This window comes from Mercurialis annua, linkage group LG5, assembly GCF_937616625.2.
Source record: "Mercurialis annua linkage group LG5, ddMerAnnu1.2, whole genome shotgun sequence".
Taxonomy (NCBI): domain Eukaryota; kingdom Viridiplantae; phylum Streptophyta; class Magnoliopsida; order Malpighiales; family Euphorbiaceae; genus Mercurialis; species Mercurialis annua.
Window position 1 is genome coordinate 40,461,046 of NC_065574.1, and position 12,561 is coordinate 40,473,606.

Genomic DNA, 12,561 nt, shown 5'->3' on the forward strand with positions numbered 1-12,561 from the left:
TTTTTTCTCTCTTTTGCTCTCTTTTTCTTCACGTGGTCCACTTTATTTTTTTTTGTTTTTTTTTCTAATAAAACAAAACTCTTATCATATGTATATAAATGATTTTTTTAATATTATACAAATCTTACTATATCTACTTATTTAATATTTAATTTTAAAAAAGTTAATACAAATTTTAATTTGAAACTGAAATATATTAAATATATTTAATTTTAAAAATACAGAAATATATAATAATACAATTTTAAAAAATACAATTTTATAAATTATTTATCACATTCATTGTTGATACATTACGAACACAGGTTGATGCATGAATAATATATTTTTTATGTATAAATTATGTATTGACGATGTATCAAATATGTATAAATAATATATAACAGTGTTAGAAAAAGACATAAAAACAAAAAAATGATTCAAACAATCGAATTTATATCAAATATGTATCAAAACTGTATCATAAATATATCATGTATGAATTATATAGTTATATATATATATATATATACACATATATATATATATATATCATGTATCTATTAAGTACATTTAAAAAATAAATATCTATCATATATAAATTATATATGAAATATGTATCAAATATGTATAAAAAAATATGTAATAAAACTAAAAGAAGATGTATAAAAAACAAGAAAAAATGGTTCGAACGATTGAATATGTATCAAAGATGTATTAGAGATGTATCAACTATGTATCACACATGTATCAAATATGTATCAAATATTTATCAAAGATGTATCAGAGATGTATCAACTATGTATCACACGTGTATCAAACATGTATCAAATATTTATCAAATATGTAGTAAAAGAATATAGGTAATAAAACTAGAAAAAAGACGTAGAAAAAATAAGAAAAAGGGTTCGAACAATCGATTATGTATTAAATATATATCGTAGATGCATCAAATATATATGAAAATGTATCGAAGATGTATCAAAAATATACAAAAAATGTATCAAAGATGTATTAGAAAGATATCAAATATGTATTAGAAATGTATCAAATATGTATCGGAAATGTATCGGAAATGTATTAATATGTATCAGAGTTGTATCAAATATATCTGTGTTTTTATAAATATGTTTTTAATATCTTGAATATGTTTTAATTTTTTGACAGTATTTTAATATTTACGAAAGCTTCTATTCAATAATAAATGGAAAAGAATAAAAAATAATGGAAAGCATAATTTTAAAAAACATTTAGCTTTTAAATTAATTGACATGTCTTCTCCAAATTCTGGCTACCTCCACCACAACCACCACCCAATATCAGAACTACATAGTTAAATTATACTCCATAATTGAAAATTTTAGCTCATCAGAATGAACAATTAACTTTATACAAAAAACATAACATTAAGACAAAATAATCATTTTAGAATACTTCACCATCTTCTCATTCTTCTCTTCTAACTCTTGTACACCCGATCACAAAACTAATCGTCAAATTCGTATTAATATATTAAACTACATCACACAAGATCTCTCTCTCTCTCTCTCTCTATATATATATATATATATATATATATATATATATATATATATATATATATATATATATATATATATATATATATATATATATATATTATCGCAAAAGGCTCATAGTTGTGATTAGAAATCACATTTTGTCATATTGCTGTGATGGCAGAAAAGAGGAGAAATTCAAAGCATTAATATATATATATATTATTGCAAAAGGCTCATAGTTCTGGTTAGAAATCGCATTTTGTCATATTGTTGTGATGGCAAAAAAGAGAAAAAATTCAAAACATTAATAATTTCTAAATTAACGTGTAAAAAAGGACTAGTCCACAGTAAAGAAGTAGAACCCCATAAAATAGGGAGAAGAAAGTAAAGAGCAAATGAATGAGCAGTGCATTTTTGACAAAATAAATGAGCAGTGCATTAGTAAAATAGGTGGTTAGTAGCAATAAAAGTGCACGAGAAGGAAAAGAAAGTGGGGATGAAGGAAGGAAATTAGTTAATGATGGTGGAGATTGGGACACGTGCAAGATTAAAAAAGGTGGCAGTAAATGAAAACTAAATGGGTTTTGTGCTATTAATTGAAATAATAATAGTAACAAAGAAATAACTCTATGTAAGATGGCAATTGATGAAAAGCAATTGTGATTTTTGACTTTTTTTGTTATTTTCTCTATATTATAAGTTGTTTAATTGTTAACAATTTATTAGTTTGTTGTTTAATTTAATTAGTTAATTAGATTAGATAATAATTTAAGCTAATCAATTACTCTCTCAATTATTTGCGATAAGTTTAGTGGTTTTGTGTATTGTTATTTTCTTGCAGGACTTCCCTGAAAAATGGGTGATTTTTAGGGGAAGTGCTGCCGATTTTTTATTAACTTTTTTTGTATTAACTTTTTTATTAATACGTGTTTTTATTTACCATGATAGGTCTGACAGTCGCTGATAGCACTTGATAGCCCGCGCACCGTGGTTCCGATTGATCCGGACGTTTCACCTTCTCTTTGCGGTTCTGCCCTTCAACAAGTAGGTTTTATCGCTCAATTAATTTGATTTATTTTAGTTGGAATAGATTTTATTTGCGATAATCAACCTAAATAAACCTCGATTTTATTCCCACCGAATAAAATCGTAAACCTAGCTGTAGAGTTCCCGTCCCGTGTGTTCAAGAGATTGAACGACACGGGATTGTACAGTTTGTACAGTTCGCAAAACTTGTGCTTCCGTAACTCGATCACGAAAAACCATATATGACTAGTAGCGGTAGAAAAATATTCGGTTGTTTTCCAGCGTTTGTTCTCCGGGTGGATGTTTAGTATATGTTTTGTAACGCTTATTCCTCAAGGAATATATAATTAGCGTTACAATGCATATAATAAATATCGCACTAAAGGAGAACGACGCCGGAAAGCTGCCGAATATTTTTCTCCGTTGCTAGGCATATATCGTGGCCGAGTTACGGGGCGCCTTTTTTGCGAATGGGATAGGGCCCTACCTTTTCAGCAGTCAATTACATTGACTTTGCTTATCTCGAGTGAAAACCCCACCTCTAATTATCCGCGCTATAGAAATGGAGACGGACCGCAGTTGGATGTACAGGAGCCACACAAACGGGCTGCTAACCACAGGGTATAAGGAGCATGTGAAGGAGTTTGTCCGGTTTGCATTACGGCATCCGGCTTGTATGAGTGGGGTACATATAAAATGCCCCTGCCCTAAGAGAGGTTGTCGAAATACAAGCTATCGGGATGTCGATGAGGTGGAATTCCATCTATTGAAGAATGGGTTCGTGAAAGGTTACCAAGTATGGGTTTTTCATGGCGAGGGGAGCGTTTTGAACCCCCCTCCCCTTGCACAGTTACCAGAGCAGGATGTTGAGTTCGACTATGAACATGAGGGGCCAGGTGAGTTCAGTTCCGCTCAAAGAATGATTCTTGATGCGGCCGGTCCAGAAATAACGTTTCCTGAAGATGAGCTCCCGAATGCTGAAGCTAAAAAATTTTATGATATGATGCGTGCGGCTGAAGAAGACATATGGCCTGGGAATAGAAGACATTCTCCATTTTCTGCATCTGCTAAAGTGATGGATATCAAGTGTCGACATAAGGGTTCAGTAGCTTTAGTTGACGACGTATGCGGATTGATACAGGAGCTGCTCCCGGAGGACAACAAGATGCCAACGAATTTTGCTAAAATTAAGAAGCTTGTCAAAGGTTTGGGGTTGCCGGTTGAGGTTATTGACTGTTGTTTCTATAACTGTATGATTTATTGGGGGGAGGACGTGGATCTAACGCACTGCAAAGTTTGTAATTATGCGCGGTGGAAACCTGTGACCCACGGAAAATCCACAAAAAGAAAGGCTAACGTGCCATATAGTAAAATGTTCTATTTTCCAATAACTCCGAGGCTACAGAGGTTGTACGCTTCAAAAGCCACTGCTCGGCATATGACGTGGCACGCAGACCACGAGATGGAGGGTGATAAGATGTGCCACCCGTCCGACTCTCCGGCTTGGAAACGTTTTAGTGAACTGCATTCTGAGTTTGCCGATGAAGGGAGAAATATCAGATTAGGCTTATGCTCCGATGGGTTTCAGCCATTTACCAATTTTGGGCAGCAGTATTCCTCGTGGCCGGTCATTTTGACGCCGTACAATCTCCCTCCAGGCATGTGCATGAAGGATGAGTTTATGTTTTTAACGGTTTTGGTACCAGGGCCTAGAAACCCGAAACACCTAATGGATATCTTCCTACAGCCGCTAATTGCAGAGTTGAACCAACTGTGGGAATGTAGAGTCCAGACATATGACATTCATAAGCGTCAGAATTTTCAACTAAAAGCGGCTCTTATGTGGACAATAAATGACTTTCCCGCTTATTCTATGTTGTCTGGTTGGAGCACTGCTGGTAGAAAAGCATGCCCGTACTGCATGGAAAACACCGATGCATTCACACTGGATAAAAGCGGTAAACAATCGTGGTTTGATTGCCATCGCAAGTTTTTGCCTCCGAATCACCAATTCCGTCGAAATGTTACTGATTTCCGTAATGGGAAACGAGAGGTCGGCAAAAGGTTTGCAGGGGTGAGAACTGGAGATGAACTGTTAGCAGAGATTGATCGACTGGGGTTTAAGAAGGCATTTGAGCCTGGTGCAAAAGTTACTAATGCATTACTGTCAAAAGATCATGGGTGGAATAAAAAAAGTATCTTTTGGGATTTGCCTTATTGGAGAACGAATGTAATACGTCACAATCTCGATGTCATGCACATTGAGAAAAATGTCTTCGATAACATTTTTAATACCGTTCTCAATATCCCCGGGAAAACGAAAGACCATGCAAAATCTCGTGAAGAGTTGAACGACATCTGTGATCGGCCAGGGTTAGCTAAAGATCCGGCAACTGGGAGATTTCCAAAGGCAATGTATGCTTTGGATAGGGATTCAAAACGAGTTTTGCTTGAGTGGATTTAGAAAATAAAGTTTCCAGACGGGTACGCGTCAAACTTGTCTAGATGTGTTGATCTAAAGGGGCTGAAAATGCATGGAATGAAAAGTCATGACTGCCATGTTTTTATGCAACGACTTCAGCCAATCGCCCTTCGGGAGCTACTTCCGAAAAACGTGTGGGAGCCTCTAACAGAGTTAAGTATCTTCTTCAGGGAGTTAACTTCCACGTCACTGTCACAGGAAGATCTAAACCGTATGGAAACTGAGATCCCAAAAATCCTGTGTAAGTTGGAACGTATATTTCCACCCAGCTTTTTTGACTCTATGGAGCATCTCCCCGTGCATCTTCCGTATGAAGCTATGATGGCAGGACCAGTTCAGTATCGCTGGATGTATCCATTTGAAAGGTAATCAATTAGTCATGGTTTTTTCTCGAATCCATCTGTTCAATAAATATATGATTATAGGAAATGCTTACGAATATTAATATCTGGTTACAAATATTTGAGGAAATTGAAAAAAAAGGTCACTAATAAAGGTAGGGTGGAAGGGAGCATTAGTAGTGGATATCTGCAAGAAGAAATCGCTAAATTTGCATCCTATTATTTTGCCGAAGGTGATCCGATGTTACCCGTGCTTTTGGGAAGAAATGAAACTTGCGATATGGATATCGATGACGATGCCGACAGACTGGGAATTTTTAAACCTAAGGGAAAGCCGTTGCGTGGTAGCGGTAGGAGATATCTTGAAGACGATGAGATCATCGCTGCTCGGACCTATGTTCTTCTGAATTGTTCCGAAATCAAAGAGCATCGAAAGTAAGCATTTAAATATAGTGTAGTATTTCACATATTTGCTAGAATTTGATGTAGTTTGGGCCTCTTCCATTTAAAGGGTTTTGTGGCCGGGTTGCGCGAAAGGAATAGTGGCATAAGTGAAACAGAAATTGAAAGAGTGCTGGAAAGTGATTTCGCCTCTTGGTTCGAACAATATGTACGTATCTTATAACAATTGACTTTCATTTTTATAATAAGGTTTATAAATCTTACAAATTACTAACTCCCCACAGGTGAAAGATCCAACTGTCTGTACTAATCCGTTTATTCTGAGTCTCGCAAAGGGACCGTGTAGAAAGGTCACCACATATAAGGGATACTATGTAAACGGCTTCAAATTTCTTACTCAGGAATATGGGCAGGATCAACTTACAATGAATAGCGGTGTCTGCGTAAGGGGAACAGAATATGTTGAGGGTGAAAATGACTTTTATGGAGTGTTAACAGACATAATTGAGTTAGAGTATCCAGCTCAACCAATGAAGCATACCGTCATTTTTAAATGCGAATGGTTCGACCCTACGGATACAGGCACATACACTACCAATCGATACAACTTGGTAGATGTTAATCACAGACGCAGGTACAATAAATACGAACCGTTCATCTTGGCAAAACAGGCTGACCAAGTTCATTACCTTCCATATCCAAGCAGAAGACGGGACAAAGTAAATTGGTGGGCAGTTTGCAAAATTAAGGCACGATCAGAACTTGACATGCCCGATGCGATTATCCCGGCCTTTCAAGACGACATTGAAGAAAATCCCCTTACAGTTGAAACAGACGACAATCCCACAAATTTAGTTGACTTGAATGAGGTGGCAGACGAAGATGCGTTGCAAATCCCTCCTGTTGAAGATGAAGAAGAAGAATATCCGCCATCCTCATCAGACGAAGATGAAGAACAACTTGACTGACGTTTTGGATATTTTTTGCAGTTTTAGTTGTATTCATTTATTATTGTTAACATAACAATTTATTTTTTTATAATGTATTTTTCTATAATGTTTTGTTATAATGTATTTTTTAACAATGTATTAAATTGTTATATATGAAACGAAATGTATTTTAATGTCTGCAGGTATGAGAGGGCAGGGTGGTTCAGGTGATCCGACTAGAGGTCGGGGACGTCGGGGTAACCTAGCTAGAGGTCGTGGTCGGGGTAACCCGGCTGTGCGTGCTCCTGTTGAGGACATCCCTGTTCACGGTCAGCAGCAGGAGGTGGAGGCGGCACCCCCTATTCAGGCCCGACAGCCAGGAGAGCCCCCTGCAGAGCTGGATGACCAGGGGAGGGCACTGTGTTTCCCAGACGCCAGCAGGTAAGAATGTAAATTTTTAGTTTACTTTTTTTTTATCGTTTTACTATAGAAAGTAAAAGTTTGTTGTAACCTCGCAGGGAGAGGCTGTTGAACTCTGGACCAATCTCCTGGTCTATGCGGGAGATCTTTAGAAAGTGCTGGTTCGAGAATGGGCGAGCCTGGCGGTTTTTGACTGCAGAGCAGACAGATTTCTATTGGGAGGAATTTAAGGTAATAAATTGTTAATTTTAAAGTTTGAATTTAGACTAACGCAAAATTACTAACTCAAACTTGGTGTTTATGTTTTGCAGAAGGAATACTGGTGGGATAAGGCGGATTACAGCGACGACGTCATCAAAAGTGTATTCATGACGCGTGCTGCCAACCGATACAAGGACGTTATTCATAGGATGAGAGAGAAGGACGAAAAACATACCTCGATCAGCCAAGATATCTGGGATTCCTGGAAGGCCGTCTGGGCGTCAGAGGACGAGAAGAAGAAGTCCGATGTAGCTCGCGCTAATAGGATGAGCGAGCCTGCTGGAGCTGGTTCCGGACCAGTACGCCATACAGGGGGATCCCGTTCCGCCATCCGACATATGGATGTGTTGGTTTGTTTCTAGAATTCTTTTTTATTTATAACTATCTTTTATTTTCAGATTTTCTGATGAACTAACAAATTGTTTATTTTTCTTTTAGGCTGAAGAGCTCGGCCGCAAGCCTATCGCAACGGAGCTGTATACTCGGATGCACTCCACGAAAGCTGATAAGGGTGTCATGGTAGACAAGAGGGCCCAGGACATGAGTGTAAGTCATGAACCTATATAATTTTAGTAGTTGTTTTACATTACTCGAGTGTTAGATTAAATTAGTGTAAAATGTGTTTTAATTTAAATTGTAAATACTAGATTAGGTGTGTTAACAGCCGGTGGGTTGTATATGAAATGTATATGTTTGCAGGATGTCCCTAAAAAATGGGTGTTAATCAAATTATAGAGGAAATGCTGCCGAATTTTCGTTAGGAATTATACTTACATTTCATATGTTATACGTTTTTAACCGTTATGTGATATGTTTTTCTATCTTTTTGTAAGATGCAATTGCTCAGAGACTTGTTGCTGCATCGCAGCCGCCGACCGATGGGGGTTCTTCTAGCACAGCGGAATTCGACGAGACCCAACTGTTTCTGGATATCGAGGGCGTCAACAAGAAGCGTCGTGTCTACGGGTTGGGTTCAGCGACTAGTGCATACGTGGATACGACGACGTCTAGTAGGGCGAGGACCAGGTCCACACAATCACAGCGAACTGAGGAGGAGATCGAGCGGCGTGTACGGGCGGGGATCCAGGACGGACTGCGCCAGATTACCACTGAGGTGGAGGATCTCCGTGCGCAGCAGGCAAGAGCCAATGAGAGGATGGCCGAGATTATTTAGGCTGAGATGGCGAAGATGATGCAGACTCTTCCTCCGCAGTATCGCCCACCCCCACCCCCAGGTCCTTCAGACGATGACGACACTCCGACTTTGTAGTGTCATGTTTGCGTTTCTGACATTTTGTATTTTGTCACTTTATACATTTTGTATTTTTTTGCTTTATACATTTTGTTGCGTTATGTAAAATATAACATGTTTTTATATGAAAGCGTTCTTTTTCTGAAATTGAGTTTTATTAAGAATTGCAAATAGTAGATTTTACTGGTTGTAATCGTCGTTAATAAAACAGGGAAACGGACGAAAAAACAGAAATTTTCTGCGCAAAATGTTTGTCATTTGCGACAGACACAATCCGTCGCAAATTGTTTGTCATTTACGACGGATTGTGTCCGTCGCAAAGGGCCCGTCGCAAATCACAATTAATTTTGCGACGGCTATATTCCGTCGCAAAATTAATTATTCCGTCGCCAACATCGTCTCCCTTTTCATTTTTTGGGAGACGAAATTGGCGACGGTTTGTTGGATATGGCGACGGGTGTTCCGTCGCCATTTTCGCGACCCCCTGGTCGCTAATATTTTAGCGACCATACTATTTGCGACGGACATATTCCGTCGCAAATCCGTCGCAAATGTCAATTTGCGACGGAATTTGCCTAGTTTGCGACGGAATATTCCGTCACAAAAAGCGTGATAGTAGTGACCGCAGGGTCCCAAAAGCCATTTTTAATACATTCGGGCACCAAAATTAACTTTTAGCACCCCTTTACTTAGTCATTATTATTTATTACGAATTTTGTAAATGATTAACATAATTTTGTATATATTTAATAAATATTACCTAGCTTAATTACCTAATATGTATATATAACCTAATTAACTAATGTAAGCATAATCTAACCTAATTACCTAATATATATATGTATATAAAATAACAAACATAATAATGTATATATTACCTTACCTTTTTTAAACCTAGTCAACATAACAACATAATACCTAACCTTTTCACCTTTTTTTAATTTGAATAATGTAGATATCTTACATTAGAATATAATATAATACCTATTTTAGTAATTGATGGAATAAGCCCCCAAGCAAAAGCGCAAAACAACTATCAACACATAACCCACATCGACTCAGAAGAACGGGGATTGTTCGCCTATAAATACATCGGTCCCTCATCAATGAAGAGGACCGGATCCAGAGACATTTATCATCTTGCATGAAGCAGACACCAAATTGAAACAATGATCTTATCCCATACAATCCTTAAATATCGCCACCTCTATCATTTGGTGCCGTCTGTGGTAACACTATTCTCAGAAAAATAAAATTCTAGTGATAGAAGTGGTGAGCAACTAGAACGTTATAAACCCACAACCATATATTTAAGCAAGTTAAGATGGACACACACGAAAGAAGCACGATTAACAAGAGAAAAAAAGACGAGACTGACGACAACTCTCTGAGAAGATATAAACGGAAGAGAACTACGATGCCGGTAGTGGAATGCAACGTGAGTCCGGATCTCGAACCGAGAGAACCGGAAGGCATCGTCGTAGCTCCAGCAAAAGTAGGAGGACGAGAGGTCCAGAGAGTGTCGGTAGACCCGGGATAATGCGTTAATATCATCACAGAGAAGGCCTATTGGGCGACCCGGGGGGAGTCTGATACGCGTAAGGGCAAAACCAAGCTATGTACGAGGAATAGGAGGCGTTAGACTCCAAACGACAGGAACAACAGAACCTCAAGTGAACTTTGACGACGGGAAAGGCGAGGAAAGGATAATTACTTCCCCTTTTCATATCGTAAGCAGGAGCCTCCCATATGACCTTATATTGGATCGACCGTTCCTCTACGAGTCGGAAGCAGTCCTCGAAACAATAAACAAAAGGATAATGATCCCGACCTTTTCAGGGACAATGATTATCGAAGGAAGCCAAGAGAACGCGAAAGCCAGGCACTAGGCGGCCATGGCTGAGCTACTCCACATAGACGAGATATTGGAACTTCCATGTGAGGAATCGACAGCCGAACCGGTATGAGAAACGAAGCCATGGGAAGTCCACACCGGGAAAAAAGTGAAAATGGGCACCAACATGAAAGAGGCGACTGAAACAGAGATCCAGAAAGTGCTCCGAGAATTTGAAGGGACGTTCGCCACAAAAGCCTCTGACATCAAGGGCGCACGTCCGGATGTTGCATGCCATGAATTAAATGTCGACACAACCATGAAACCAATTCGACAAAAAAAGCGACGACACTCGGAGGAGCGCCAAAGAATCATAACATAGGAAGTAGAAAAATTGATAGGGGCGGGATTCATCAGAGAAGTCAAATACACGGACTGGCTAACAAACATGGTTCTAGTAAAAAAGGCAAACGGGAAGAAATCGGATGTGCGTCGATTCTACCAACCTGAACAAGGAATGCGCAAAGGACTGCTTTCCCTTTCCCAATATCGATCAATTGGTCGACTCCACCGTGGGGTATGTGATGTACAGCTTGGCGGACACGGCGTAAGAATACAACGAAATTCCGATGAAGGAAGAAGATCAAACAAAAATAAGCTTTGTCACAGACGAAGGAACCTACTTGTCACGACCCAAAATATTGAGCCGCGACCGGCGCTAGGGAATGGGAGTGGTAGCTCTGAAACCCGTAACAAGCCCAAAAATAAGTAAAAACTTTTTCATAAATACTTATCAAATTAAGACGTCACAAACAGAAGCACATACGTCATATATATAAACATATATGAAAAAGGCAACATAATTACACGGGCATATAATTTCCGCACCACGTACGTACTAGCCCAGCTACACATGTGTCTGTCACATTACGGGCGTCTAGCCTCGTGAGACAAAATAAATAACGTGGTCCACAAAAAGATATAAATAAATAACAGTCACATAAACAGCAAATACAATACGACTGTTACTGGCCATGACTATGTCAACTGAAAGTTATCACTACTGCAGCGCTACGGGAGTCAAAAACTATACATGTACTGCTGTCTTCCGGATCCCAAAAACGACCTCTAGCTAGGTTCAGACACTGAGCACTTGAAAAGTTTAACAACAACATAGTCAGACTATGCTGAGTGAGTTTGCAATTACTAACGGTATTATAAAATAACATCGCATTTCAAATAAAATAATAATACGAAAATACATATAATCAAGCATTTGATCCGTTCGAAACTAAAACCCTGAAACTTAATACAACCTACTTATCTCTTATCGAATTCATATTAATCATTCAACCTTTGGTCCCGGGATAGTTCCACTGAGTTCAACCGCTGCCGATCTCTTAATGCCAAGTTGTGGGTCCCGAGATAGTTCGACCGAGTTCAACCCTCTAGATACGGGTCCCGAGATAATTCAACCGAGTTCAACCTCGTATCTATTATTCACATATCCAAGTTTCATATTCATATTCGTGCGCACTTATAAAATCATCACAAATAGTCTAAACACACTAGACTGACTCAATTACTGGTGGTCACATAGCCTATTGACACCCTATAGGTAGCTAGTTTCTTCGGATCATATACTAGATTTCTTATATGTATATGATTCAATCAAATCATATAGCATATCGACCATTCATATAAGATGCGATGCGTTTAAATATAATATATAAAACATACTATCAAATAACTTTTATAGATAATACACGAAAGTAAAATGCAACTCACTTGGAACGCTATCCAGTCTCTGACGTGGTCAATATGATAATATGCTCACACTAGCCCACGTCCGCTGACCTCACTGCTTGCTGACACGTCTGTTACATATTAGTTGACGTTTATTAGTTAGATGTGAACCTCATGTTTTACATGCATAATACTTTTAACTTCTAGGTTTTAGGTTGATTAAACTTCATTTCTAGTGTATGCGTGGATTCGATAAACTTTTATCACATTCACGGTTTAACGAATACTATTTCTTGTATTCAAAGATCATATATATTTCTTAACGTTTTCCATTATCGTTAATCACCTAAAACGTCGAGCTCAATCTTA

General features: G+C 38.1%; 2 protein-coding genes across 2 annotated transcripts; both read left to right on the forward strand.

The window, feature by feature from the left end:
• The first annotated feature begins 3,087 nt into the window (after positions 1–3,087).
• Positions 3,088–4,989, forward strand: LOC126681842 (uncharacterized). Its single transcript, XM_050377397.1, has one exon. The coding sequence runs from the start codon at positions 3,088–3,090 to the stop codon at positions 4,987–4,989; it is 1,902 nt and encodes a 633-aa protein (XP_050233354.1).
• Positions 4,990–6,872: 1,883 nt separating this feature from the next.
• On the forward strand, positions 6,873–8,534 carry LOC126681843 (uncharacterized). Its single transcript, XM_050377398.1, has 5 exons — positions 6,873–7,120; positions 7,198–7,330; positions 7,411–7,710; positions 7,799–7,906; positions 8,208–8,534. Exons 1-5 carry the CDS (start codon positions 6,873–6,875, stop codon positions 8,532–8,534), a joined length of 1,116 nt encoding a protein of 371 aa, XP_050233355.1.
• Positions 8,535–12,561: the final 4,027 nt, after the last annotated feature.